This window comes from Chiloscyllium punctatum, chromosome 1 (genome assembly GCF_047496795.1).
Source record: "Chiloscyllium punctatum isolate Juve2018m chromosome 1, sChiPun1.3, whole genome shotgun sequence".
NCBI classification, from domain to species: Eukaryota; Metazoa; Chordata; class Chondrichthyes; order Orectolobiformes; family Hemiscylliidae; genus Chiloscyllium; species Chiloscyllium punctatum.
In genome coordinates, this window is record NC_092739.1 from 82,803,396 (window position 1) to 82,826,813 (window position 23,418).

General features: G+C 41.2%; 1 protein-coding gene across 3 annotated transcripts in view; it reads right to left on the minus strand.

The window, feature by feature from the left end:
* Positions 1-515: 515 nt before the first annotated feature.
* Positions 516-23,418, minus strand: part of LOC140476947 (zeta-sarcoglycan) — a 956,705-nt gene continuing 933,802 nt past the window's right edge. For all 3 annotated transcript variants that reach the window (XM_072569948.1, XM_072569957.1, XM_072569968.1), the window contains exons 7-8: positions 17,019-17,142; positions 516-5,071 (exon numbers count right to left, since the gene is read on the minus strand). In XM_072569948.1, coding sequence (XP_072426049.1) covers positions 4,877-5,071; positions 17,019-17,142 — 319 coding nt within the window. In that variant the 3' untranslated portion in view covers positions 516-4,876. The remainder of the gene's footprint in view (positions 5,072-17,018; positions 17,143-23,418) is intronic.

Below are 23,418 nucleotides of genomic sequence, written 5' to 3' on the forward strand. Positions count from 1 at the left end.
ACAATGCCAGCCAGAAAATCAATGCATCTGTCTCAAACTGAGAAACTAAAACTCTGGTGTTAGATTTTGGGTTAGGATAAACAACAGTAGGTTTCTAACTTTACTTTGCATGACTTTCATATGGCAGAGTCAGGCCGCCTGAGACATGCAGAGACGTTCGACATTGGTGCTCCAATATATTACTTCTAATGAGTGGAAAATTAAGTGCTGCAGATGTTTAATATCTAATTAAGAGATCTACTGAGGACACTAGAGTACAACTACTTTCCTGTGAAGACAAAGAAATCGTGCACCAGACCATATTTGTTCTGGTTTATAGTTTGTGTGTTCCAGACCTAAAGTTCTGTGTTGTGGTCTTTTCTTTAAAAACTTGCATGGAATGTAAGTGAATGTGTACCTGGGATGAAAGATTTGTAACTTCTCCAAAACAGTTTCTTTGAACACTTTTTTTTTAAATTTTGCTGCATTTAATTGACCAGGTAGACTGAATCCAAATGCATTAACAAACAGGAAAGGTGTGAAGCTTTTGTGCATCTTAATATTCTCCCATCTTATTTTCCCATATTATTGTACAACTCTCATTTACTAGAAAGTGCTTACAATTATATGATAGCTGCATACCTTCTTGTTTGTTATTGCCAGCTGACGTAGGTATTCCTATTAGATACAATGTATACTGTACATATATTTTTGAAAATTTTAGTTAATTTTTATACAAAATGTTACAAATTTACATGAGTGACTAAAAAAGTTAATATATACATAGATTAGTTACTTTTATTAAGTAGCATAAATAATGAACTAAAACGTTTGCTCAACAACCTATTCTAACACAATTCAGTTCTGTTGAATATGCTTATATACATTTATTTATCAGGGTAACAAACAAGTGACAAGAACACGTACAGGAACTTTACTGGCTGTTTATAAAAGGCTCACTTTCCAGGTCCTATCTTTAGAGGGTAATTCATTGTTAGAATAACATTCAATGACATCCACTGGTTCCTTTCAACCCTGAACCTATTGTAGTTTGTGGAATTAGTGGGAGTGCACTTTACTTACATGGGTCAAGCAGGCAAGTGTACATCTCTAGAACTTACCTGTCCCATGCTAGCACTGTCTCCTCTCTATGGAGAATGGTTAGAGGTGTGGGAACAAATTGCAAAGTCCTCATTACTTTCGTCCGTTGCTGGCCAATCCTGATCAATCTCCCCCTAAGCCTGCTGTATAAACTAGATTGACCCAGGATGTCTTCCACCTGGTGGAGTCCACTTGCACCTTTCTGGAGTCTACTTCCTTTTCCCATCATTGTACCCACCTTCAATGTAAGCTTAGTGCCCGGAAGTTTGAATTCCCGGTGAATAAAATCTCTGCTCCCTGCTTGCCCAACACCATTACCCCTCCCTCCAGTGATATTTGTTTCTGCCTGTCACAGCAGTGTTTGAAAAATCTGGAAATAGTGAAGCCCTACTGTAATATAGAATCCCTACATTGCAGAAAGAGGCCATTTGGGTCATCAAATCTGCCTCAATGCTCCAAAAAGCATCCCAGCCCAACTATTCTCTCACCCCACTCCTGTAATCCTGCATTTCCCATGCCTGCCTTTCTCCGGATACAACTGGGGCAATTTAGCATGGCCAATTCACTGAACCTGCACATCTTTGGACTGTGGGAGGAAACCAGAGCACCCAACAGAAACCCACACAGACATAGGGGAGAACGTGCAAACTCTATACAGACAGAGTCACCCAAGGCTGGGGTCGAAGCCAGGTCTCTGATGTGAACCAATGATCCACCGTATAGCCCTAGTATATTCCTTGTTATATTCCGATTGTTTCAGTAATCATAGCAGGAGACCAGTGAAACCGTAATGGATTATCAGTATCTTTAAGAAAAGGCTCACTCATTTCAAATTATTTCACCCTGAAATGTATATATGCATAGTCACAAAGTCAAGTACCAAAACACAGTAATAAACTTATGGAATTAAATACCAAGTTTGAAAAGTTGTGCTGTGTAGGTTCTGAATGGAACTTGTTTCTAAATGTGAAATGCAATATTTTTTAAAAAAGATAGTATTTAAGATGGACAACGTATGTTTTAAGAGTTAATTTGATGATACGGATGTTTTGTGATTAGTAGATTCCAAAGTCCAGCTGAATTTATCATTAATGGTATCAGCATTTTATGGTATAGAAACTGCATGCAAAACTAATATCTCATTGGTTATATTGACCATATTGTAACTTCATGTTCAAATTTAGCTAGACCCTTTTTAATTTGGGATGTTCCATTTTTCTGAATTAAATCAGGCCTCCCAGATTAGCTCTGAAACCGATTGATCATTTAAAACAGAAAATCAGTCCCTGGTGTACTGTCTACATAGATCCAAATTGGTACCTAATTGAAACAGTTTAATGAACTGACCTTGCAAGATTGGGTTCAGCACGTACATTTCATTGTAAGTCTGCCTGAATCCCGTCTGTATGTCTCAGGCTCCTTATAAATTGCCACCATACCGTAATTCCAGGCTAATGAGGCATAACCAAGCCATTATCACCTCACCTACTAAAAGTATTAAAGTTTTGATAAGTTCATAATGAATTTTGAGCAAAACATTGGGCTGGATATGAACTTGAAGATAAGAAAGAAGATTGTTCTGAAGTTGGGTGGAGCAAATGAACAGGATTGAGCAGGTAAGTGGAAAGTCACTTAACTCCTGCATCCAGCATTCCAGTTGGAACTCCAGTATTCTCTCAAAATGGCAGATTTCTTCAAGGCCTGGAGAATTTCCCCGGTCAGGGTTAAAATGAAATTGTTAGTAAATATGGAGGCATGCAGCCTTATCATGAAGTTTAAATTGCCAATCTGTCTCCTGGGAGTGCACTGATTGCCTCCACATCACTCTAACTATCCTGCTTCCACTGGAACAGGATGTGCCAGGTTTTAGATGAGATTCTGATTTTAACATTTAGTTTTAAAGTCCCACCTGGCCCAAACCAACTTGATTTAGGGAAATTAAAATTTCCTCCATTGTTTTTGGATAAGAGTCTCAAAGGGAAGTGAATCAGAATGGCACACAAGTTCAGACTGAAACTAAGTTTGAGTTTTATCTGTGCTTAATCATGTGTATTAGAATTATTAACTTAAAGAATTCTTAACTAGCTATTTGTGAACTGTTTTACATCTTTTTCTTTTCACTATTATCAGCATGGAGAGATAAACATTCCCATTTTTAGGAATGCACCAAGTCAGTCTTATGAAAAAGTACTTATCAAAATCCATTGGCTTATCTATCCTTCACTTAGCCCATTGTAGAAGAACATTACCACGAATGTAAAACATTTTAAATGCTTGCCAATGACCACCGGATGTCAGCCTCTTTGCAATCAGTCTGTAGCATCCTACCTCACACCTAGCTGACCATGGGTCTGTTGATTCCCAGCACCATCTTATTTTGAAGGCAGCTGCTTTTTCTGGAAGAAACTGTAGCCAAATCTGTTTTATGTTTTTGCTCTGGAGGTTAAAAGTAATTTAACTGACAACTTTTCAAACTTTTTTTTAATTCATAAGGGTACGATAAGTTTGACAAGTGGGCTAATAACCCTTAGCTACAGTTAACAAGACATACAGCTCATTTCTTATAAGTAGAAAAGTGTTTTAATTTTACATAAAGCAAGAGACATAAGGTACAAAAGCACAGCTTTTGTCATTTTGGCAATATTGCAATTTTACAAACATTTGCATAGAATGTGTAAGAAAATAGTTTCCTTTATCATTCAGATTAAATTTCTCATACGTAAAGAAAATGTATTTTAATGAGATCAGTAAAGAAAGCAAGGAAAATGGCTAGCAGGCCTGGTGTAACACATAAAAGATTACCTGTGATGTCCTTTCGGGATGAGCGTACATCCAAGGTTGAAATTAAGTGGTTCACTTGAACCAGGCCAAACCAAACTTTGCTCAGTTCGGGAGCACTACATTATTCAATTCATCAGGGAGAAAATAACACGTTAAACATCTGAAATTGGGTCTTGATTGGGGCTGGCCCTGCATATACTGGCCAGAGTTTTGACCAGATAATATCTCCTGCCTGTTTTTTTGCTCAATTTATGAAGTGGATGTTTGCTCATCCCTCTAACAAGTCCTTAAGAATCTCTAGATGCTGACTTGCTCTTTAGTAGCAGCTGCATTGTGCAGGTTGGAATTTACATCACATGGACAATTCTTTGGTTTATACCACATCTCACACACAAAAAAAAACAGTAATAGAAAACCATGTTTTTACCATCATTAGTGAGAGGTTCTGGAGAGTTTTTGAGGTGGTATGATTTCTTTGAAAAATGGGGTAAGAATGAACAATTGGTCCATTCCTTTCCAAATGAAGGACATGCAAATACCAAATGATATTTAAAGGCTCAATCAAAGCAACTTAGGAATTATTTGAACTCCAGTTTATTATATGGTAAAACCAAAGCACATTTAGATGTTGAAAGGGGAAATAAAGTTCTGGGGAATTACTTATTATTGTATTTGTGATATTAAATATTCAATTCTTTCATAATCAGGTCCTGCTAACAATAAAAAAAACTATGTGCTTTACTTAGATTAGCAAAGGCACCTGTGTATTTCTCCCTCTCTCTGGTAAGGGTTAGTATCTAGAGTCTCCGAGTAGAAGCATATCTCCTCAGCGACAGTTTACACACCGACTGGTCCTTTTCCCATTTGAAGTGTAGCCACATTTTCCTACCGTGTGGCAGCAGAGTCTTTGTATCGTCATTGTAGTTCCTGATTCAACAGGAGAGTCAAAACAGATGCCAAAGGGATAGTACCAAAAGGCTTTTACGGTGGTAGAATCATCAGTGTGTCCACGGGCTTAAATCCGCAAACAGACGTTGCTGTTCGACTGGCAGGTAGAACCCGACGCTGCTGGAGATAGAAAGAGTTTGCCATTGGGACACACGCATACCTCATAGACAGTCTGCCGTAGGTTCAAAGGACTGGCTGAGGGCGAAGAGCTGAAGCCCTGGGGGATGTTTCCCAATCGGATTGTTTTTGCATTTAAAAATATCTGAAGGGAAGAAATGAAAAGAGAAACCTCACTTATTATTTTAAGCATTCGATACTGGCAAGGTTAAAATAAAATAGACTGGAGACATCAGTTGAACAAAATGAAAATTTCGCTCCGTTTATTAAGAAGACAGCACCAGTTTAGAATTATTAATAATTGTGTGCAAAAGATTTGAAGATGCCAGTGTTACAAATGATGTTCCAAAAGACGAGAGATTCTCAAATGACCTGGGGGACGAGGAAGTTAATTTAGTGTTTGTATAATTTTAGAGAGGCTGTGTTATTTAACCAGATTTCAATGACTCTAGTAAATATTGTTAGATTTTATCGTCTCCAAACCTACAAACTTGAAGTTATTGAGACCCAATGGGAGGATCTCTATGTAGCTTGGCTATTAATGGGCTTTAGATTTGCTAAGTTCCAACCCAAGTGGTCCTCATGGTGCTGAGATGGGATGAAAACTCCATCCAACCAAAAGGTAGACCCTCCTGTCACACAATGCAGGGTTAGGAAAGAAATATCAGCACTGAAAGTTTCCCTAACTTTGGACTGTCTCAACAGGAGTTGAACTTAAATTTTATTCAGTGATCTGGAGCAATCGGTCCCCGGACCCTGGCCAAGCTAGACACATTAAAATTGTAGATTAACTCTAAGAATGTCGATTCCAAAGAGTGTTTAGACAGATTGGGCTTCAAAGAATTAAGGGACTATGGTTATCACTATAACAATTATCATTGTTACAGTTACTCCCTAAAAATAAGTTGCTCGAGGATTAACAGGTTGCAGGTGCAAGATAACTGACAGTCACAAGTTTCTTGCGATTTATAAAACTAACAAAAGGGAAGAACAGAGATTTGAAGCGGTGCACATTTTTATCCCTTGTCCATCCTCTACCCTGGGGGCATGTGGACTAAAAACGCTTATTATTTGCTAAAATATAATCAAATGTAATCCCATCCTGGTGCTTTCTGGTGTTAAGCTTTGGTAGATTGCAATTCAACATTCAATTTTCTACATTCTAGTCTTAGGTTTTCTCCTCTGTTGAAATTAATGACAAGCATGCCATTGAACCCAGTAACTATTTATAAATTAGAACTCTTGTTATCTTTAAGGTCTGTGGGTAAGCCACCAAAGATGGGAACGGATAATGTTTGTGCTAAGATGGGAAGGGCAAGTGTTGTGTTTGGGTTAGGCCCAATGCTATGGCTGGACGTATGTGTGCCATTGTGACTGGGTGAATTTTGTAATACTTCTGGTTTTGGGGATTTACCTATTGGGTTTGGCTTCCACTCCATGAAGAAGATCTGTAGATAATACCAGGCAGGTGAATGAGTACATCTGAGCAGGCAGTGTGGAGAATGATTCATATTATTCTCAATTGTACTGAATAAACTACTGCTTAAATATTGTAATGTATTAATTCTTTCTTTATGCTAAATAAAGTCAAATAACTGCAATTAATATGGTATCTAAGGCAAACTGTTGAAAGGTAGTCGAAAGAAAATAATTTCCCCCATTATGCTGAAAAGGTCTTGTATAGAGGGGAATGTTCAAACTAGAGGCAAAAGAATACTCTGGGGTAAAAACAATGACTGCAGATGCTGGAAACCAGATTCTGGATTAGTGGTGCTGGAAGAGCACAGCAGTTCAGGCAGCATCCAAGAAGCTTCGAAATCGACGTTTTGGGCAAAAGCCCTTCATCAGGAATAAAGGCAGTGAGCCTGAAGGGTGGAGAGATAAACTAGAGGAGGGTGGGGGTGGGGAGAAAGTAGCATAAAGTACAATGGGGGAGGGGATGAAGGTGATAGGTCAGGGAGGAGAGGGTGGAGTGGCTAGGTGGAAAAGAAGATAGGCAGGTAGGACAAGTCCAGACAAGTCATGGGGACAGTCCTGAGCTAGAAGTTTGGAACTAGGGTGAGGTGGGGGAAGGGGAAATGAGGAAACTGTTGAAATCCACATTGATGCCCTGGGGTTGAAGTGTTCGGAGACGGAAGATGAGGCATTCTTCCTCCAGGCGTCTGGTGGTGAGAGGGTGGCGGTGAAGGAGGCCCAGGACCTCCATGTCCTCGGCAGAGTGGGAGGGGGAGTTGAAATGTTGGGCCACGGGGCGGTGTGGTTGATTGGTGCGGGTGTCTCGGAGATGTTCCCTAAAGCACTCTGCTAGGAGGCGCCCAGTCTCCCTAATGTAGAGGAGACCACATTGGGAGCAATGGGTACAATAAATGATATTAGTGGATGTGCAAGTAAAACTTTGATGGATGTGGAAGGCTCCTTTAGTGCCTTGGATGGAGGTGAGGGAGGAGGTGTGGGCACAGGTTTTACAGTTCCTGCGGTGGCAGGGGACAGTGCCAGGATTGGAGGGTGGGTTGTTTGGGGGCGTGGACCTGACCAGGTAGTCACGGAGGGAATGGTCTTTGCGGAAGGCGGAAAGGGGTGGGGAGGGAAATATATCCCTGGTGGTGGGGTCTTTTTGGAGATGGTGGAAATGTCGGTGGATGATTTGGTTTATGCAAAGGTTGGTAGGGTGGAAGGTGAGCACCAGGGGTGTTCTGTCCTTGTTACGGTTGGAGGGGTGGGGTCTGAGGGCAGAGGTGTGCGATGTGGATGAGATGCGTTGGAGGGCATCTTTAGCCACGTGGGAAGGGAAATTGCGGTCTCTAAAGAAGGAGGCCATCTGGTGTGTTCTGTGGTGGAACTGGTCCTCCTGGGAGCAGATGAGGCAGAGGAATTGGGAATACAGGATGGCATTTTTGCAGGAGGTAGGGTGGGAAGAGGTGTAATCCAGGTAGCTGTGGGAGTCGGTGGGTTTGTAAAAAATATCGGTGTCAAGTCGGTCGTCATTAATGGAGGTGGAGAGGTCCAGGAAGAGGAGGGAGGTGTCAGAGATGGTCCAGGTAAATTTGAGGTCAGGGTGGAATGTGTTGGTGAAGTTGATGAGTTGCTCAACCTCCTCGTGGGAGCACGAGGTGGCGCCAATGCAGTCATCAATATAGCGGAGGAAGAGGTGGGGAGTGGTGCTGGTGTAATTACGGAAGATCAACTGCTCTACATAGCCAACAAAGAGACAGGCATAGCTGGGGCTGATACATGTACCCATGGCTACCCCTTTGGTCTCGAGGAAGTGGGAGGATTCAAAGGAGAAATTGTTAAGGGTGAGGACCATTTTGGCCAAACGAATGAGAGTGTCGGTGTAAGGGTACTGTTGGGGACGTCTGGAGAGGAAAAAACGGAGGACTTGGAGGCCCTGGTCATGGCGGATGGAGATGTAGAGGGATTGGATATCCATGGTGAAGATGAGGTGTTGGTGGCCAGGGAAACAGAAGTCTTGGAGGAGATGGAGGGCGTGGGTGGTGTCTCAAACGTATGTGGGGAGTTCCTGGACTAGGGGGGATAGGACAGTGTTGAGGTAGGTAGAGATGAGTTCAGTGGGGCAGAAGCATGCTGAGACAATGGGTCAGCCAGGGTGGTCAGGCTTGTGGATCTTGGGAAGGAGGTAGAACCGGAAAGTGCGGGGTTCCCGGACTATGAGGTTGGAAGCTGTGGGTGGGAGATCTCCTGAGGTGATGAGGTTCTGTATGGTCTGGGAGATGATGGTTTGGTGATGGGGGGGGTGGGGTCATGGTCGAGGGGGCAGTAGGAAGAGGTGTCCTGAGTTGGCGTTTGGCTTCAGCGGTGTAGAGGTCAGTGCGCCAGACTACCATTGCGCTCCCTTTATCCGCTGGCTTGATGGTGAGGTTGGGATTGGAGCAGAGGGATTGGAGGGCTGTGCGTTGTGAGGGTGAGAGATTGGAGTGGGGGAGGGGGATAGACAGGTTGAGGCGGTTAATATCCCGGCGGCAGTTGGAAATGAAGAGTTCGAGGGCAGGTAATAGGCCAGTGCGGGGTGTCCAGGTGGATGCAGTGTGTTGGAGGTGGGCGAAGGGGTCCTCGGAAGGTGGGCGGGAGTCCTGATCATGAAAGTAAGCTCGTACTATCTTATACACAAGTAGATTATCACTTCTAGTCTTCCAAAGCACCATAGTGAAATGATTATTTGCTAGCCCTCTTCAAGTTAGATAACCCTTAATTCTAAATGCATTATTTCTTTGACCATTGTATTTATCATGTTCTCATGATCAAGCAAGTAATGATCACATCTCCAATGCATCTCTCATGAAAATATGGTTGTTAAAGAAACTACAGTTTTCATTGGGTTGATATTCCTGTCGCTCCAATCCACCATGCAATTTTAGTGCAGCCTGTCTGTTACCCAGGCACAGTGATGCAGACCCCATTTTAAATCAGACAGGCTCATTCAACTCTGTGGTTTGGATGGGTCACTTTTAATTTCAGATTTCTAGCATCCAGTGTTTTGTTTACCTTAAGCAGATGCCAAAGCAAAACTAATCTGCCGCAGGATTGAAATCTAGGTATGGCAAAGGTTTCATGCCTTTCATACTAACTCACAGCTGAGCCCATGAATAGTTTGCTGGATAGACTTCTCACAGCAACCCAGGAGTTCCCACATGTCTGCTGCTTTGGGACAGGCAAAATGTCTACCCAGTCTTCCATACCAGAAAAGGACTGAAACTCTTAAAAAGGGTTACATTCCAGTGGAGTTCAGTTAAATTAATATTGTAGGCAGATGTGTCCATTCGTGTTTTGAGTATTTCATGTTGGTGCTGCATGGGTTGAAGCACATGCAAAGTCAAAGATGGTTGATGTTAGGGAGGTCTTTGGGATGGAGAATCCTGGGCTGGAAGCTCAGCTGAATATCTAGCAGCTCAGACCATAGTCAACAATCTGAATTAGCATGAGGCAGTGGTTAGGAGGAGGGTTAAGTCAGTGGTTAGGATGCAGCATTTGTGGCAGGGACCAATGCCTGTCTTCTTCAAAAGCATTTACTGGTTACCTATCATCTTTTTGCTCTTTCAGTATAAACTCGATTTTGACCTGAATCCTAAGTTTTAACTGGCATTTCCTCCTATTTTCCCATAGTCTTGGAAGCTTTGCACCAAGTGCACAACAGGACTAACCACAATTCTACATAGAGTATTCAAAAACTGATGATCCTGTTAAATGATCACACTGGGGACTAATCAAACCTCCCTACTCTGATCTGGCAAATCTTAACCCACATGATTATATATACTGACTTGAACGGTTGACTAAAAATATTTTAAAAGAACATAAGCTTTGTAACATCTATTGTAATCAACCTGGTTAGACATGCTGTAAGATTCCTCTAGGATGGGTGGGACTTGAATGCATTCTTTCAGGCTCAGGAAGTAGAGACAGTACCACTGCACTACAAGACACACACAAGATTTGCTTTTGTCACAGGTTTGTTACTGACCCAGTATAATTATAAATAAGACCTTATTATCTGTAGCTGTGCTCTTCAGTTACTCAGTAGTTTGAATTATTGCTGAAAATGATCCTGATCTAATCACTTTAATGGAAGATTGACAGTCGTGGTTGTGAAACACAATGAAAGCATGCAACAGAAGGACTACAAACAAGTAATTCGACCACAGATGATATCCATAAATCATTTAAGATTCTGTTTGTGGTTGATTACTTGATTTAATTAAATGAGAGTCTATTATTTGCATCCAATTAACAAATCTTTGCCAGTTTACACATGACTCATAATGCTTTTGTAAATTAGATATGGAACTGAAGCAGAGGTCCCTGCTTCTGCCCTCCTGTAAAAACTACAGCATTATTCAACAGTAGCCATAGTGGTATAGAATAACCAATCCCATTATTCAATCAGCAGAAATTTTTCTGCTATCATGCTGCTGCCAATTTCTAGAAAAACAGCACCATATTATCACAAAATCAAGAAATCTATAGTGATATCTTAGCACTAACAGTAAGAAATAAAGGGGATCAAATATCAAAATTTTAAAAAGACTACTGATTTTTAGGGCATGTTTTCTACTCTCTGACGCTGTCAAAATTAACATGTTTAGCAAGAGGGTAGCTGAACTTCACAGCAGGTCAGGCAGCATTCGAGGAGCAGGAGAATCAATGTTTCAGGTTGGAACCCTTCATCAGGAATGGAGAGGACTTGGGGAGTACAACGAGAGACGGACTCACTGAGATCTTTGTAGAGAGAGGAGGAGAACTTCTTCAAGGTAGGCATCCTTGGAAGAGGCTTCATAGTGAGGTTAAAATCAACTAGGAGAAAGTGAGGACTGCAGATGCCAGAGATCAGAGTCAAGAGTGTTTTGCTGGAAAAGCATAGCAAGTCAGCATCTGAGAAGCAGGAGAATCGACGTTTCGGGGCTGGAACCCTTCATCAGGAATCTCTCACAGCACAAGGGTCTAGCGCCAACCCTATCCTTGGGCGACTGTGTGTGGAATTAGTACATTCTCACCATGTCTGCATGGGTTTCCTCCCACAGTCCAAAGATGTGCAGGCTAGGTGGATTAGCAATGTTAAATTGCCCGCTGTGTCCAGGGAAGTGCAGGCGAGGTGGCTCGGCAATGGGAAATACACAGATACAGGGAATAGAGTAGGGGGTTAGGTCTGGGTGGGCTGCTGTTCGGAGGATCGGTGTGAATTCGATGGGTCAAATGGCCTGCTTTCACACTGTAGGGTTTCTATAATTCTATTCACAACCCTTTTATTACATCTCAGATCTCAGTCTCCGATTCAAATTTAACAAATGACACAGTATTAATTACAATAGCATCCACAACATATTTTCCTATGTAGTAGGTTCTCAGCACTTGCAGTTTTAGGTTGTGATTCCACTTTTATTTGCAAGTAATTTAATATCTCAGTGATGTCACATCTGCTGGCTCCCAGTTAGCTGAGCATTGCTTCGAAGACAGGTTTAAAACTATTCTCTCTTCTTTATAGCCTCCCTCTGCACCATTAGCAGCGTCCTTCGCTTTCACGCTTTGCAAACTTCTTCTGTCTCCTCTACACACCCCATGCAATCAGCTTCTCACAACACGACACTGAGTACAGGAGTTGGGATGTTATGTTGCAGCTGTACAGAACATTGGTAAGGGCTACAGTTCTGGTTATACTTCTTTAGGAAGGATGTTGTTAAACTTGAGGGTGCAGGGTTGGAGGGTTTGAGCTATGGGGAGAGGCTGAATAGCCAGGGACCTCTCTTCCTTGGAGTGTCTGAGACTGAAAAGTGACTTATAGAGGTTTATAAAATCATGAGGGGCGTCGATAGGTTGAATAATCAAAAAGTGGGGGAGTCCAAAACTAGAGGACATAGGTTAAAGGTGAAAGGGGAAAGATTTAAAAAAGACCTGAAGGGTAATTTTTTTCATGCAGAGGTTAGTAGGTGTATGGGATGAACTGCCAGAGGAAGTGGTGGAGGCTGGTACAGTTACAATATTTGAAAGTCATCTGGATGGGTACATGAATCGGAAGGGCTTAGAGGGATATGGGCCAAATACTGGCAAATCAGACTTCAAAAGATCATTACAGTCTTCCTGTTTCCCTTCACTGTTTCTTGCAGACTTTCTGTCACTCCATCACAACTGCAACCTTAATTAGTGTTCCCCACTGTACCCCACCTTTATAGTCACCTTCTTCTCTCCAAGAATCATCTCCCCACCCACACCCAGATCTTGCAGTCTGGTGAGAAGGTATCTGCCTCCCTGCTGACCTCAGCAAAAATGTGGACAGGCCTCGATAAAGGGCAGCTCCCATTCTCCCAGGCCTTGGCTTTTGGCAGCGAGTATGGGAGAGTGCCACTCTGACCTGGGGATCAGCTCCTCTCTGATTTGGTGGGACAGACTTAATAGGCTGAAGGGCCCTTCAGTTCTGTACAATTCAATAATTCCAATTCCTCCCATTCTGTTTATAGGGGTGGCTTTTCTCTGAGTGAGCTCAATTGAGTGAATGATCCAGCGCAATTTTGTTAGTTTCAGGGGCAGATTCACTCTTAGTGAATTATTTTGAGCCCTGTTTCTCATTTTCTGAGCTCTTCCTCTCACCTGAACCCAAGTAGTGGGATCCCTCTGAAGTGGGAATATTAGATTAGATTACTTACAGTGTGGAAACAGGCCCTTCGGCCCAACAAGTCCACACCGACCTGCCAAAGCGCAACCCACCCATACCCCTACGTTTACCCCTTACCTAACACTACGGGGAATTTAGCATGGCCAATTCACCTGACCTGCACATCCTTTGGACTGTGGGAGGAAACCGGAGCACCCGGAGGAAACCCACGCAGACACGGGGAGAACGTGCAAACTCCACACAGAGAGTCGCCTGAGGCGGAAATTGAACCCGGGTCTCTGGTGCTGTGAGGCAGCAGTGCTAACCACTGTGCCACCGTGCCATGAATGGCTTTGCAGGAAGCTGGTGGTGCTCCATTTCCTTTCAAGGCTGACCAGAAAATCCCAAAATCAGCTGGGATTAACCATTGCTTCATCCCCACGCTTTACCAATGGATTGTCTTTGACTCTTAACATTAGGTCATGACAACACAACAGAAGGCAATTTGGCCAACTGAATCTGCAATAGCTCCTTCATTTAGTTGCAGTCTCCCTCCTGTTACCTTTAGCCTGTACCTATTTCTCTTCAGATAATTATTTAATTGTCTCTTGAAAGCATTGATTGAATCATCCACCATCTCTCTGTCAGGCAAAGCACTCCAGAACCTAATCACTTACTGCAGAAACAAGGATTTCCTCTTCTCATTGTTGTTTTTTGTTTGCTAGTCACCTTAAATCAGTGTCCTCCAGTTCAGGAGTTCACCACCAAAAGGAACAGTTCCACCCTACGTACTCTTTCTGGACCCCTCTTAATTATAAGCACCTCTGGCAGGATGTTTCTCAATATTCTCTTCAAAAAGAATGGCTCTCGTTTCTGCAATCCTTGCATGCAACCAAGGTTTCTCATCTATTGTTCAGAATGTTGCATGGAATCCCTAATTAAATTTAGGGCCATCATGAATATGCTTGAAAATAAATGTATTCTATCAACTAATCACGCTCAAGCTGTGTGATTATCCAAAATCTCAATTAAAAAGAGCTCTTCATCTTTCACAATAATCCAACACGTCACAGCTCAGAGTTAGTGTCATCATCGATAGTTTTGGTCATCATGCAATTAAAAAGTGAGCTTTTAAAATTCCTGATGAAGGGCTTTTGCCCGAAATGTCGATTTCGAAGCTTCTTGGATGCTGCCTGAACTGCTGTGCTCTTCCAGCACCACTAATCCAGAATCTGGTTTCCAGCATCTGCAGTCATTGTTTTTACCAGCTTTTAAAATTAGACTGACCCTCTTAAATTGGTAGAATATTATTTGATGGTATACAGTGTTTTCCCACCAATATCACCAACTGTACTTAAAGTGCAGATCGTCAAGGATCCTGCTTACCCTTAATAATTTTGGAAAAGGCATATACTTTGGAATTTAAAGTTCATGAAAGGCAGCAGTCACAGCTACCAAATGTCATGAAATCACCAAAAATTAGCTTTCTAATCATAATCTACTAACATAGCACTTTTCTTTTTGGAAAATTCCTTTAAGGCATTTTAATCAAATATGTTCTTAATTTCTTAAAACACTTTGCTCAAGGAGACATTAAGGGACACTGCCCACAGCAATTTCCTAAAACAGATCAGTTCACAAGCCGTTTGTAGTTCCACCTAATTTGGAAAGGGTACCCATTAATTTTGAAGGAATTCTGACCTGTATTTTTTTTCCAATTACAAAACAAAACTAAAAGGTAATTGAACAGTTCTGCCTTCAACATGCAAATCAAAGCATGAGTATACCACTGTGGTTGTATTATTTCCTGATAGCTCATGTTGAAATCCATATTGGTAGTTAAGTGGAATGTTGGAGCTTACATGTCTGCAATTCCTGCCAATAATCTTTCTTTAATATTATTCTAATCATGTGTTCTAGGATTTTTTTTTAAATACAGGAAATTGATATCTACATACAGTTCTATTACATTAAGATGAGGGCAAATGGGCTGAGACCATGTTATTTCATTTTTCTTTCCTCAGTGCAATATTCTGAGATCCTCCTATAATTCAACCTGTACATAGGTTAGATAGGGACCCAACATTGCTATGATAAAAGAGGGGGGATGGGGTATTTCCTGTAATGCCTCATTATGCTCCTCATTTCATTGTCCAAATCCCCCAGAGGGGTATATGTGTAGCAGGGATGCTGGATCTGGGAAGGAACTGGGGAAATCAATGAAATGCATAGGAACTATCCCCACTCCAGAATGATCCTTGGAATTTTGGATCTTTTAGTTTTTAACCAGAATTTCATTACTTTGTTTATTTTTAAGAACATGACCTCAGCCAAGGGATCAGCCTCTCACTATCGCTCCCCCAAAGCCAAGCAAAAGATCTGAAAATGTAGAAACGAAAAAGGACATAACAATTGGAGATCCAGGCAGTCTTTGAGAAATCCTCCCATTGACATTGAAAGAGCATGTTGGTCAACTGTACGTCAGCCTTTTTTTAAAATCAAGCAGAAAAATATTTGTATTGCAATTTGACCCCAGGTCAATGACTCCCACAGCCTGGGAAAAACATGGGCAGGATTTTGATGTCATCAAAATGGAAATCAAATGCATTTATCCTGATGATCAGTGGGAGCTATCTTATAATTTACATCTGGAACTGTTCAGATATGACAGAGCCAGTTTTTACTAATCAACCACAATTTGCATCAAAAGTAAACAAACAAACAGTCTCACAATCAAAATCAGAACTATTGAACATTACAATGCTCCCTTAAAATTACATAAAATCTACAGTAAATATCTCTACTTGATTGTCTCTTTTCCCAAAAAAAGCTTTCAATCTTCTGAGACTTTGTTGATTGTTCTGCTTTTTTAAGTTATGGTAGCAATTTTAGAAATCCTCACATAATTTCTTTCCAGAGAAAGAGGAGAAATTGCTTGGTGTTGGTGATATGAGAGAAGTCGAGAGAGAGAGAGAAAGACAGAAAGAAAATGTGAAAGAAAATGAAAGGGAGAAATAATGACACTTTGGTACTAGAGTGGAAATATGCATCCCAAAGGTAAGGTTCTGGAGAGTAGGATTCAAGTCTCATGTTGAAGCTTATGGAATTTAAAATTAAAAATTTGAATTGCTAGTCTCAATAATGGTGACCATGATACACACAGCACAGCGCAGTACAGGCCCTTCAGCCCTTGATGTTGCACTGACCTATGAAACCAATCTGAAGTCCATCTAACCTACACTATTCCATTATCATTCAGATGTTTATCCAGTGACCATTTGAGTGCCCTCGGTGAGTCCCTCAGTCTCCGAGACAAAAAGTTCCAGCCTATCCAACCCTTTCTTATAACTCAAACTCTCCAGTCCTAGCAACCTCCTTGTAAATTTTCTGTACCCTGTCTAGTTTAATAACATCCTTCCTAAGGCAGAATTGAATACTTTCACAGTTTTAAAACAATCATTATCAGGTGCACTAATGTTCTTTTGGAAATGTCAACCTATTACCCTTGCCTGGTCTTGTCATCTATTCATCACTCCAGACCTCCAGGAATGTTGTTGACTTTTAACTAACTTTTGAAATGGCTTAGAAAGCCTTTCAGTTCAAAAGCAACTCAGGATGGGTAACAAGTGCTGTCCTTGTTTGCAACGCCAACATCACACGGAAGTTTTAGGTCTTTTTGTTTTATTCTATGTGCCTAACTCTTAACTGCACTTCAGAGACCTAGCAAGGCATTCAGCTCAAGGGTAAATGTAGCAACAAATGTTGGCATTGCCAGCAACAACCGCATCCTGTGAAAGAATAAAGAATAAAAAAAAACACTTTATAAATTTAACACTGGCTGCTTACTTTTGCATTCTAATTCTTAAGAACAAAGCCACTGTATTTTGTTTACAATCTGTTGTGTCCAAATCAGAGACAATATAACACCTTGATATAAGAGGATAGTTGTGTGACAGATTTACAAGTGTGAATCTGCATCAGGCAAGTTTACCTCCCCATCTGTAGACTGGAGCTGTAATTCTCTTCGACAGGTTGCCTTGAGGTCTCCCTCAGCTGCAGTAATGTGCACTCCCTTTGGGGCTTCCATTGTCAGAGTCCTAGTCGGAGATTCCAGCCTGTAAATTGCATTTGAAAATCAAACTCATGATGAACAAAATGCCTTCTAATATCAATACAGTTCAGGAGCACCTCATGACTGTGATAAATGAACTGTCAAATTACACCATCGATTTGTTAGGCTATTGACAAAAAGAAATGGTGTTGCCCGAGTTCAGGATGCTGTGGGCATTTTAATCAAACAGTAAATCAAAACATCAGCAGGACTTATTTTGGGCCAAGATTTCAATACATTTCATACAAAATATAGTGTCTCAATAAACATATTTTTGAAATTTGCATTCTAAGTGTATCATGATGTTCCAAGAAACTGAAACAAAATAAATGACTGTTTGCTTGGAATCAGATCCAAGGCCTTCTCCATGTGTAACCCCACTCCATTTCAACCTCATCCACTCCAAGAACGCTGGAGATCACCAAGCCAAAGAGTCACATTCAATTTGAAACATTTAACTTTGTTTTTCGCTGCTTTGTCTTGATAGAGCATTTGAAGTACTTCTCATTTCCATTTTGGGACAAAACAGTTTTGTGATGACAGCAAAAGCAAAAGAGAATCAAAATTATTTTGGGGTAAGTGAGATATCCAAATCAATTGGCCAAAGAGAAATGAAATGGTTCAGAATCATGGTCAAGTCAATATCTAACCTTAAGAACCATCCAGTTCTAGAATTTATGCTAATCCCAAGATGACTGCCTAATTATGTTGTCGTTGGACTTTTCTTCACACTACTCAGGGTAATGTTCTGATGACCCAGGCTCAAATCCCATGGCAGACTCAATTTTTAAAAAAATCTGGAATTAAGAATCTAATGATGACCATGAATCCATTGTCAATTGTCAGAAAACCCCATCTGGCTCACTGATGCCCTTTCAGGAAGGAAACTGTTGTCCTTGCCTGTTCTAATGTACATGTGACTCCAGATCCACAGCAATATGGTTGACTCTTAATTGTTCTTTGGACAATTAGCATTGGACAATAAATGTTAGCCTAACCAGTGATGCTCTCATTTTGCAAAAGGAAAAAAAAAGTGGCATCTCAAAATCGGACTTCCTTCCAATTATGTTGCTTGCTTAGCATGTAAAGTTTCTGTGGAGAAATATTGAGGACTAATAGCTTGCACTCATTCAGCTGTCAAATTGTTGCTTCAACTACCCTTCAATTAAGTTAATGTGGCTTGAAAATTTTATTCTATTAATAATCAAAGGTTTCATATTTACAATTTGGCTCCATTGTGTAAAATGTCCTTTAAAAATGTTATAAAACAACCTTGATAAAAATTGGCCTTTCACTCGTTTACGTATTGAGGCTTGCATACTTTTTTATCAAATTATTGTCTTTCCATTATTCCATTTATGCAATTATTACTAGATATTAATTTAAAGTAGCAATATAAAACTTATATTTAAAATGATTAATTTGAGTTATGAAGATCATGATTGATATTTGCAGGCTATTACATTTTAAACTGCCAGTCATAATTTGAGAAATTGAACATTTATTGATGGATGGAAATATTGTTTCTATAGAAAGACACTGATTTTAGAAAGCAAATTCTGAAAAACAAAAGTTATTCCTAAAGGAACTGGGAATATATTAAGATCCAGCCTCAGGCTTTCTACAGATTTTATATGACATGTCATCAGTTCAACTGGCCTGTTGTCCTGGTTAGTTCCAATATTTAATGATGCAGCATATAGAATAGAATAGAAATTTATTGTGAAGTGTACTTTTACATCAAAAAGACAATGAAAAGTTTTATAAGTCAGCCTACCAGCACCTACATCATTGACAGAAGTCATACATAACAAAAAAAAAATAAAATTAAGACAAAGTTCATCACAGCTCAGTTAACAGCTCCTGGGCTTTGGGAAAGCAGATTAAAGGAATGATGGAATACCATGGAAGAATCTAAAGGTAATTTGTTTTGAATCTTTAGGAAAGTGTAGAAGCATTCAGTGCCCCTCAGATAGACTAACAACTTTTGCCATCAAGAGTAGCAGCTGCACTACCTGCAGGAAGCTAAGGAACAAGCTCAATAGATTCTTTTCATCAGGACCTTCCTGACTCACCATGTCAAATGCCAAGAATAACGAGTTGCAATATTGTGATACATTCCAGAAGGTTAGACCATAGACATTCTTGGATCTTTTACCACTTTAATACAAAGACATTTTAAGCATGGGGCACATCAGATAGTATTTGATGTACATGTAATTGTCTCTGAAAAAGAATGAATGGAATAGAAACATAGAAACAAGAAGCAGGAGAAGGCCACATAGCTCTTTGAGGCCCCCATTATGCCTATCCAAAGGGGTAGCCATGGGCACCCGTATGGGCCCCAGCTATGCCTGTCTCTTTGTTGGCTACGCAGAACAGTCCATCTTCCGTAATTACACCAGCACCACTCCCCACCTCTTCCTTCGCTACATTGATGACTGCATTGGCGCCACCTCGTGCTCCCGCGAGGAGGTTGAGCAATTCATCAACTTCACCAACACATTCCACCCTGACCTTAAATTTACCTGGACCATCTCTGACACCTCCCTCCCCTTCCTGGACCTCTCCATCTCCATTAATGACGACCGATTGACACCGATATTTTTTACAAACCCACCGACTCCCACAGCTACCTGGATTACACCTCTTCCCACCCTACCTCCTGCAAAAATGCCATCCTGTATTCCCAATTCCTCTGCCTCATCTGCTCCCAGGAGGACCAGTTCCACCAAAGAACACACCAGATGGCCGCCTTCTTTAGAGACCGCAATTTTCCTTCCCAGGTGGGTAAAGATGCCCTCCAATGCATCTCGTCCACATCCTGCACCTCCGCCCTCAGACTCCACCCCTCCAACCGTAACAAGGACAGAATGCCCCTAGTACTCACCTTCCACCTTACCAACCTTTGCATAAACCAAATCATCCGCCGACATTTCCGCCACCTCCAAACGGACCCCACCATTAGGGATATATTTCCTTCCCCACTCCTTTCCACTTTCCGCAAAGACCGTTCCCTCCGTGACTACCTGGTCAGATCCACGCCCCCCCACAACCCACCTTCCCATCCTGGCACCTTCCCCTGCCACAGCAGGAATTGCAAAACCTGCGCCCACACCTCCTCCCTCACCTCCATCCAAGGCACTAAAGGAGCCTTCCACATCCATCAAAGTTTTATCTGCACATCCACTAATATCATTTATTGTATCCGTTGCTCCCGATGCAGTCTGTCTCCTCTACATTGGGAGACTGGACGCCTCTTAGCAGAGTGCTTTAGGGAACATCTCTGGGACACCCGCACCAATCAACCACACTGCCCTGTGGCCCAACATTTCAACTCCCCCTCCCACTCTGCCGAGGACATGGAGGTCCTGGGCCTCCTTCACCACCGCTCCCTCACCATCCAATGCCTGGAGGAAGAACGCCTCATCTTCCTCCTCGGAACACTTCATCCCCAGTGCATCAATGTGGTCTTCACCAGTTTCCTCATTTCCCCTTCCCCCACCTCACCCCAGTTCCAAACTTTCAGCTCAGTACTGTCCCCATGACTTGTCCTACCTGCCTATCTTCTTTTCCGAGGAGCTCCTTGGATGCTGCCTGAACTGCTGTGCCCTTCCAGCACCACTAATTCAGTATCTTCTTTTCCACCTATCCACTCCAGACTCCTCCCCGACCTATCACCTTCATTCCCTCCCCCACTCACCTATTGTACTCTATGCTACTTTCTCCCCAACCCCACCCTCCTCTCACTTATCTCTCCACCCTTCAGGCTCTCTGCCTGTATTCTTGATGAAGGGCTTTTTCCCGAAACGTCAATTTTACTGGTCCTTGGATGCTGCCTGAACTGCTGTGTTTTTCCAGCACCACTCTAATCTAGACACATAGCTCTTTGAGCCTACTGTGCATCCAATATGACATGGTTCATCCTTTATCTCAATGTCATATTCCCACTTTATCCCAAAACCCTTTATGCATTGAAAATCTAAAAATGTATCCACCTTTTCCTCAGGTGGGTTTAACCTAGTGTGGCAGGAGGCTGGAAACCTGGGCAGTCAGTCAGCAAATAAAATGACCGAGTTTGAAAAACAGCTGTCATGTGTTGGCACAGGCCTCATGGTTCAAAGGAAGTGTTCCTGTCCTGTGGTCTTTTTTATTTTTAACATGTGCAGTAACTTTGCCTAGACATCCTTCTGTGGCACAGAGTTCCACAAATTCACTATCATTTGAGTGAAGAAACATTTCCTCATCTCAGTATTAAACCAGGGAAAGCATGCTCCCTGCATCTAGTCTGTCCAACAGTGTTAAAATTTTATTTGTTTCAATCTAATCCCGTCTCATATTTTTAAAGTTTAGTGCATAAACACCCATTCAAATCAATCTCTCCTCATTGGATAGTCCTGCCATCTCTGTGATGAAGGGTCCTGCCCGAAGTGTCGACTGTCCTGCTCCTTGGATGCTGTCTGGCCTGCTTTTCCTGTGCCACCCTTATTGATCCCTGTCTCAGCCTCTACTGCACTCCTTTTATGGCAAATATGTCTTTTCTTTGGTCAGGAAACCAAAATTGCACATGATACTCCAGATGTAATCTCACTAAGGTCCTGCATAACTGCAGTCAGGCATCCTTACTTCTGAACATTGCAATCCTTCTTGCAATGAAGGTCAAAATACCATCTGCCTTCCTAATTGCTTGCTCCATCTGCTTGTCCTCTTTCATTGGCTGGTGTACAACAATACTCTGTGCATCTGAACCTAACAATATACCATCGTTTGATTTATACTCTTCCTTCATTTGTTTCTCTCCAAAGTGTATATGTTCACGTTTACCACTTTTTAATGCATTTGCCACATATTTGCTCAGTCATTCAACTCATCTAAATTACCCCAAAGCCTCCATGCAACCTCCTCATAATCCACAATGCTGCCTAAATATTAAGTCACCAGCAGACTTGGAAATGTTGTATTTTGTTCCCTCAGCCAAGTCATTTATACACATCATGAATAGGTGGGGCCCGAAGAACTAATCCATGTTCTACCCGCTAGTCACTGCCTGCCATTTAGAACCAAACCATCTGTCCATTGTTTCCTGTCTGTCAATCTATTCTTGATCCATTCAATGTATTACTACTACGACCCTGTGTTTTAATTTTGGTCACTAACCACTCATGAAAAATCTCATCAAATACCTTCTGAAAATCCCAAACGCACCACATCCTCTTGTTCTCTTATCTATCTTACTAGTTACATCCTTAATCAACTCCAGCGGATTTGTTAAATATGATTCACATTTCATTGACCCATGCTGGCTTTTAGCAATCACATTAATATTTTCCACATGTTCTGTAATCATGCCTAAAGGTACAACTTCTGGGTCATTTGGGTGATCAATCTGATGTAAAACTATTTTGTTATTTAAATATATCACCAATATTGCACTGGATTTACAGCACAGAATTAGCTATTTGGCCAAATGTTTATTCTCCACACAAATCTCTCTTTGTACCCTTTCACATCTAACCCCACCAACATATCCTTTTATTTGTTTCTCTTTCATCTGTTCTGAATTTGCCTTTATATGCATCTTGTGTTGTTTGCCTAAACTGCTCCCTGGAGATGAAAGAATTGTATTCTAATCCTACTCCCATTTTGACCAGCCCAGTTTAACATTTTTGTTCTGAATTTACTGTTGGATCAGTTATTTAAAGCACTTCGTCTTCTCCTGTCCCACAACTGTGAACGTCTTTATACCTATCTACTTTTCCATGTAAAAAGCATTTTTCACTCCTTAAATTTTCTTTTCCGGGAAGAAAAAGAGTTCCAGCATGTCAAATATTTCCTGATTACTTTAACCATTCAGTTTATATCATCTGAGTAAATATTTCATGAACTTTTTTTCAGATACGGTGTGTTTCTTTAAAAATACCAGTCACTTTCTCCATTTTGTTAACAGTTTGACAAAATATGGGGAATGAAATAATCTTCTTCTTTCAAATACTACAATAGCATCAACTGGATGTGAAAAGCTACCATCTAGGGAAAACCACTACTGCAAGATGTAACCATTTTTTATATTGGATTTTATTAGGACACTGATAATTCTAAACAAGAGGAAAACCTAACTGAACACAATTATGTTTTAAACTTCATCTCTAAATGTGTCACTGAACTAGTGATAAATGTGGAACAAAGTAATTTACAGCATAGGAAAGGCAAATAACATGATCTCTACAGCATTTCACTGAGCCAAAGTAGTGGAAAGGAATCTCAATATGATTTGAATTGA